The sequence below is a fragment of the Triticum aestivum genome, chromosome 7B (genome assembly GCF_018294505.1).
Source record: "Triticum aestivum cultivar Chinese Spring chromosome 7B, IWGSC CS RefSeq v2.1, whole genome shotgun sequence".
Lineage (NCBI taxonomy): Eukaryota > Viridiplantae > Streptophyta > Magnoliopsida > Poales > Poaceae > Triticum > Triticum aestivum.
Genome location: NC_057813.1, coordinates 717515938 through 717523812, shown reverse-complemented (window position 1 = coordinate 717523812; position 7875 = coordinate 717515938). Strand labels below are relative to the sequence as shown.

The 7875-nt window shown below is 41.3% G+C and overlaps 1 protein-coding gene across 1 annotated transcript; it reads right to left on the bottom strand.

Annotated features, from left to right (window-relative positions):
* Positions 1 to 543: 543 nt before the first annotated feature.
* On the bottom strand, positions 544 to 4200 carry LOC123158598 (uncharacterized). Its single transcript, XM_044576511.1, has 4 exons — positions 4195 to 4200; positions 1060 to 1097; positions 822 to 939; positions 544 to 636 (listed from the first exon to the last, which is right to left on the bottom strand). Exons 1-4 carry the CDS (start codon positions 4198 to 4200, stop codon positions 544 to 546), a joined length of 255 nt encoding a protein of 84 aa, XP_044432446.1.
* Between the last annotated feature and the right edge of the window lie 3675 nt (positions 4201 to 7875).

Here is a 7875-nt window from a genome sequence, read left to right as displayed (position 1 = left end):
AGTGAGCCAAGCAAAGCTTTGCCTTTCTTTCCAAGCTGATACTACTATAGTACTACTTCACTAAAAGAACATATTTTAAGAGTTTCTTCCATCACTTAATCGAGGCATAGAAACTGTTTTTTACAGTAATTTCTTTCAAAAAAAATTGACGGTAACGAGGCAAATAATATTTTTAAGAGAATTTGTTACGAAAAAAACCATAAATATATGGGCATTGTATCTTGTTCTCTAGAACTGCCAAAGATGAGATAAACTTGGAAGCGCCACTAAATCTAGCAGTGACAATGACACAAAAATCACAAGACCATTCTGTCAAAACAGATGCAAGTAAGTAATTGTCTGAAGCTACACAGCACAGGTCAGGTGCAATGCCAGTTTGTTGCTCCTCCACAAGTTGAACAACACACCCTATACGTATGTATTCTCAGAAGAAGACGGCTTTTACGGATAACTGCTGGCTAGTTTACAAACAAGATCAAATGAGATGCACATTTCAATCCGGTCATGGATTCATCTTGTGGAATGCTACGGGAAGATGATGCATCACGACAATGCGGCTATGATTTCCTTGGTCCGCCCTTGCGCCCTCTCCTTCTCTTCCGGCCCATCCAGGTCCCCGATGTTGTCGTGGTACTCCTGCATCACATCCGAATCAGGCATCAACAAGCTGATTAATAAACTGTCAAAAACATTGCCTACTTGAAGAATGCAGACAGCCTCCCTATTGTTCAAGGCCGAAAACCGGCGAATGACCATTCACGCTAGATCCCATCAGAAACTACTCAACAACATATGATTTATTTGAGAAATGAATGACATGCCTGAAGTATCTCCTTGACATCATCCTCTGTCTTCCCACAAAAAAAAAAAAAGACATCATCCTCTGTCAGCTTGTTCTGTCTCAGGAGCAACTCTATTCTTGTCCTCATCTGTGAGTTCCTGAAAATTAATGACAGGGAGCAAAAGATGAACACCACAGCTCATTTTAATCTCGTTCATGACTCTCTGTACAACAGAGCAGTAAAGCGGGGAAGAAAGACTGAATGAAGCCTTACTTACCCGGAGTGCCAGATATGCCCAAGAATAAGCGCCACTAGCTGAAACATACAAACAACTGTTTCAGAAGCTTGGTGGAGTGAACAAAAATCAACCGAATATAGGCTGAAAAATATTGTAGAATAAACCCGAGGCATACCGTTGATCATTCGAGGACCAAGCAATCACACAAACACGACACCGAGATTTGTTAACGAGGTTCATCGATATGGCTACATTCCCGGGGCCTGACTACGGGCGCTCCTCCCCATGACACCACTACAATACCGCACCCGGTCGCCCTGGACATCGTTACATGCCGCCGGCTTCCCCTGCGTTCCGGTGCTATTATGTTGGCATAGGTTACATCGAGTGTCTACCCCCGCTATATATGAGAGGCCTAGGATACAAGTGTCCTACTAGGACACGACTCCATATCCTATGTGAACACAATACTACTGTGAGTCTAACTGTAACCTACTTTGTACACAATATTCGACACAACTCTAACAAACTCCACCTTGGCGAATATTCTCCGCTACCTTGAATTCGTCAATGCGCCAAACTTCCATGTACATTGGACTTGAGCTTATCCCATGAGTATCGCTGCTACTCCAAAGACTCCATATGACTCCACCTGTAACTTGTACTCCCTTCTTTTCTTGACCACAGTCAACACTCGAGCAAAATTAAGTTCCTTGTTACTTAGTTTGTGCTCCCAACTTTCAGAGTACCCGTCCAACGCCATCACACACTGATCACTAACCTGCGTGAAAGTGAACAACTCACATATTGGGTGTCACACATAAGAGTTATCTGAACTCAACATCACCGCTCCTTTCTTGACCGCCTGTCTGAAACTTAAAAGAATTTCACCGTTGCTTGTAGTCATCCCGAGTCAAATTCGCAGTTGTCTCACCACATGTATGACCACCAGAGCCCTGGCCCGTCTCCATGTCCCGTGCATACCGCACGCCTCGCCGCCATTACCTCGTCGAGCCTCCGCTGTCCCGGTCGAGTCTCAAGGGTCGTGAAACCACATCACTCAACCCCCACTGCAGAGTACCACCGATCATCACCGACCGATGACGAGTTTTACGCTTCCATAAGACCACTGGGCTCCAGTCCGAACTGCATGTCACTCGCTTTCCCCCCTTGCTGAATAGGCTTCGATTCCCTGGATGCTTACACCGTAGCCCCTCAATCCAGCTCCACCTTCAACATGACTCCATGGTAGATGATCAGTCCACCCTCGCGTCCCGTTGACTTCAAGCTCTGTGTGTACACCACCTTGAATCAACCCCACGCCATAGTCTTGTCGAAACCACACAAGCCCTCGGGGCCTGCGCCATGTGTTTCCACGCCCAGAAGTCGGTCACTATCAGCATCATGCTCCTACGTCGTCGTCGCCGATCCCACCACCGTCTTCTGTACCAACCGACTTGCGTCGATACTGTCAGACTGTAAGTCCGACTCAGCCGAACATATCCGACTGCAACCATGCTCTACCCTCCGTCGTGTCCGTCCGCACGTCTGTGCATATCTTAGACGCCATGTGTATGCATGATCCTGTATCACGCACTTATTTGCGCGCCTCCGCAGCCTATCCACGTGTTCCAAGCCATCTCAGCAAACTGACCTAAAAAAAAACTTTCATGCAAACTGCACAAATCTTCTTTTTTCCTGTCATTCTTTATTGTTGCTTCTCCATGCATCTTATAACAGAAAATAGATCGTACTTGATCCAACCAAAACTGCTCTTGTAAACACACGTGAACCTGGTCGCTCCTTTTTTTTCAACAAACAAATCCTCACGATGTATTGCATGCTCCAGCGACCAGCATCAAGCTACGTGTAACGTGACCCTTTGCTACGCGCCAGCCTATGGGCCGCTGCCCAAACAGACCTCCGGCGCGATCGGCCGCCTGCTGGGCCACGCGCCCCGCGTGGGCTGCCACCTCACACGCGCCTCGGATTTCGCTGCATCGTCCGCATCCCGTCGAGACCGACCCGATCTGGAACAGCATGACAGTCGCCTGCTCGATCCGACCTCGCTGAGAATTTCACCCACGCCATATTACGCTCGCCCAATCGATCCATCTTATCAATCGCCGCACGACTCAACAACACGCGCCGCCACCGATGCTTCCGCCTTGCTCCTACTTCCTCTAGATCAACAATCCACAACCTCCGAACAACCTAGCTCATGATATCACTTGTAGAATAAACTCGAGGCATACCGTTGATCATCTGAGGATCAAGCAACCCCACAAGCACGACACCGAGATTTGTTAACGAGGTTCACCTATATGGCTACATCCTGGGGCCTGACTATGGGCGCTCCTCCCCATGACACCGCTACAATACCGCACCCGGTTGCCCATGACACCGGCACATGCCGCCGGCTTCCCCTGCGTTCCGATGCTATTATGTTGGCATAGGTTACATCGAGTGTCTACCCCCACTATATATGAGAGGCCTAGGATACAAGTGTCCTACTAGGACACGACTCCATATCCTATGTGAACACAATACTATTCAGAGTCTACCTATAACCTACCTTGTACATAATATTAGACACAACTCTAATAAATATCATCAGACGCAGCACTGCCATGCCACTGCGGTAATACCTGAAGCGTGTAAAGCCCAGCTACAAGTTTCCGGTTAGACCTGAGAGATAAGAGCATGCAATTTAGCAATAAATTATCTGTTTGGATTTAACATGGAGGTCACAAGACAGAAAGGGCACCTCTAAGAGGGTGCTTGGATACGTTTTAGTCCCATGACTAAAAGTAGTGGGACTAAAACTTGCTAGCCTCATTCATGCTTGGATCCAAATACTAAAGAGACTAAAATCAAGTTAATGAGCATTTATTATCCTCCAAACCCTTCAATCCAGAACTCACCTGTGTTAAAGGAGAGGAGTTAAATGAGGAGAGACATGCCTAATACATATTTTAGTAGGGGTACCCCTGACTAAAAGTTTTTAGTCTCAAGACTAGTTTCAGTCCAGTCAGGGGTGCTTGAAACTTTAGCCTCTTAAAGAGACTATTTTTAGTCAAATTAAAATAAATCCCTTGAATCCAAACACCCTCTAAATCATCTAAATCAAGGCTTTCGAACCTTTCAGTCTCAGCTTTCACTCTGTCCGAATACCTGCATGGCGCAAAGAGATCATACTAGCAATTAATAATGAGGAAATGACAGCAGTTCCCTTGGCTCTCTTGAAACTAGATTTACTGTGTGTATAGCTCCATCAGACGGTCTATCTTTTTCGCATTCATTCTCAACAAATTTGCCTAGTAACCTGATCCTTCGTGAACCTTTCGTGATATTCCCTCCGTCTGAAAAAACTTGTTATCAAAATGGACAAAAAGGGGTGTATCTAAAACTAAAATACATCTAGATACATCCCCTTTTATTCATTTTAATGACAAGTATTTCCGGACGGAGGGAGTACTACCTAACAGAAGAGGGTAACAATCAAACATGAGCTGTAAAGTCCTTGTACAAAAATAAAAAGATGATGATTGCATGAATTAAAATGCTGAACTATTTGTCCTTGTTACTGCAGCACCAACAATCCTATTTACTCCCTCCGTTCCCAAATAATTGTCTTTCTAGCCATCTCAAATGGACTACAACATACGGATGTATGTAGACATGTTTTAGAATGTAGATTCACTCATTTTGCTTCGTATGTAGTCACTTGTTGAAATCTCTAGAAAGATAATTATTTAGGAACGGAGGGAGTACATGGAAAACAAGGATTCCTCTGGTGCAAATTTATCAGGATCTATGCTTATTTGTGGGTCTGAGGAAGTAGGTGCGCTCAAACAAGTAACTTTCAGTGCCAGTTTATTCAGCACCACTGGATCTTAGGGCACATCTAACCAAGTTTTTGACGTACTTTATTTAGCAAAATCACACACTGATAATGAGATGGATTGTATGGGGACAAAGGTGGAATGGTGGCAGGCTACTAGGGTTCCTCAACAACTGACTGATACTTCAACAAGTTTGATTGGTTCATTAAGTAAGAAACAAGGCATTTGTTCATATTGTTAATTTTCCTATGCCAAATTCACTTTTAGTTTGCTGTTTCTGGTTGTGGTCTGAGGCCTGGTTTTTCTGTCTTCAGTTTTCAATCTGTTTAGGTTATGCCCTGTTTCCCGTGGAACTTTGACAACTTGTAAATATTATGTAAACTACGTTTTCTCTGTAATATATTTCGATTCGGTGGCCTGGGAAACCATGAACTACAGGCTTTGGCATGTTGTGAAAACTGAAATGACAGTAAACAGCATCGCAAAACAATGAATCTTCAAGTGCAACCATAATATTCAGAAGTACTGTCAGAGATGTAGATTTGAAATTTGCACCTGCTAGAGTTAAATCAGTAATGTAATTAAAGCAATTTTTCTAATTAGATAAAAGTGACTGGAGAAGATAAGCCATCATGTTCACTGCATACTCGAACTTCTAGTAGGGAAATAGTTTAACAGAAAACTCTGTAGATAACTGGTGCTTCATAAGCTGATTTGTAGAAATATAAGTATATTTGTCGATCCTCTGCTGCAGGTTCATATACATACAATCCAGAACAGTAGTGTATAATGGACATTGGAACAGACTTGCCTGCTTACCAAACAATGAAGCAACTAGTGAAATGATGAGTAAGACAAGTCGCGGCCGGCCGTAGACTAGTGTATCTATGTCATGGGAGTGGAGCTCCGCGCGACCGTACGTACACATAGTTTTTGCTATTTTAGTTAAAATATATTCAAAATGTAATGTATTTCGTCCGGTTTGTATCAAATTCGTCAAGTTTATGGCTACTTCCGGCATCCGTGTCTGCGGACTGGTCCCCCCTGTCGCCGCGTTCTGCGGCAAATAGACCGTGAAAGTTCCTTTCGTGGTAAGAACAAGGGGCATGTTCTACTTGAGGCTACTGCAGCCTATTTTTTCGGGATTTTTCCCTTTTTCTTGTTTCTTTTCTTTTTTCTTCTCCGTTTTTCTTTCATTCTTTTCATTCAATTTTGCATTTTGTTTCTTTGTTTTTTATTTTATTTGTTCTCTTTTGTTTATTTTGATTCTAATTCAACATTTTTTTAAATACTTGTTCAACACTATTATATACATGATCAATATTTTCACAAATACTTATTCAAAAAATTTCAAATATTTATTAAAAAAAATTCAAATACTTGTTTTGCTTTATTTTTTCTTCTCAATTTTTTTCTTGGTTTTCTTTTTTCTTCTCCACTTTTTGGTTATCCTTATGTTTGTTTTTGGTTTCAGTCTATATTTTTGTATAGGTGGAAAACATTGTTTTTAATAAGTGATCAACATTTTTCGTATACACGTTCAACATTGTCCAAATGCTTATTCAACATATTTCAAATACTCATTCAACATTTTTTAGTACTTATTCAACATTTTTTAAATACTTGATCAACATTTTAAATACTTATTCAAAATTTATCAAATATTTGTTCAACATTTTTAAATACTTTTGCAACATTTTTAATAGTTATTCAACTTTTTCAAATACTTGTTCAATATTTTTCATATGTGTTATTGAAGAGTGTTTTTTGTATCCTGCGTGCCTGAGCCTGCCCAAGTGGCGTTTGCCTTCAGCGAGGGTTCGCTCCTCTCGCTTAATGCGAGACATAGGGCACCCCCAAATATTTAGAATAACTCGCATTGACAAAATAAGTTTTCAATTTGGGGTCACCTTAAAAAAATTATTGGTCTCCTTGATTTTGTCAATTAAAAATTGTAGCAGTAGGATAGGATTTCAACATGCAGATTTTTTTATGGATGCCAATAAGTGAGGATTTTAGTAATAAAAATGACCCTTATTTTGTGCACAATGAGTACTACGCCTGAAAAATCCACACAACCAGTAGAGTTTTAGAATGAGTGTGGCTGTTCTACACCCAGGGACATTGCACCCCCGCTACACCTACAATCAAAAACGTAGCAAAACAAACCAATTTTTTTTCAAAACTTTGCAAATCCAATTATGAGCAAATGTTTTAGGTGCTTCCCAAATTTCGTGGCCAAATGAGACCCTAGGAAGTCTGTACGAAAAAAAAACAAAGTGTGTGCTCAAACATAAAATCCGAAACATGGGTGCAGTGCAAGAGTTTGTATTTCATTTCATATGGAGATCATTCGATGTTATTTGGCGTCCAAACTTTGCAAGCTTGTAAAACATTTTTGCTCATATTCAATGCCACAAAGTTTCATATTTTTAAATCTATTTTTCTGATTTTACTGTTCATGGTGTGGGTCCACCAAACATGGGTGCAGCCACTACTTTGGCTGTTCTACAGCCAAGGATATTGCATCCTTGCTACACCCACAATAGAAAACTTAGCAAAACAAATAAAAAATCTGAAACTTTGCAAATCCAATTGTGAGCAAATGTTTTAGGTGCTTGAAAAATTCCGTGGCCAAATGACACCCGAGGAAGTCTGTACAAAAAAAAGTGTGCTCAAACATAAAAACTGAAATGTGGGTGCAGTGCAAGAGTTTGTATTCCATTTCATATGGAGATTTTGCAGGAGGATTGACACTTAAGTATAGATACTCTATAAGCTATGACTGAAGGATTAACTTTTCCATGACCTGCTAATGTGTTTTGCACATATAATTCTCATTAAATTTTAATATATGTCAAAAAAAATCCACGTTGCAATGTACGGGCATATGTGCTAGTCAAATTTAACAATTCATACATTTTTAATTTTTGTTCTTATATTGTCATCCCAATTTTCAACAACCAATTCCTGCGGCAACGTATGGGGTATTCTCTAGTTATATATATGG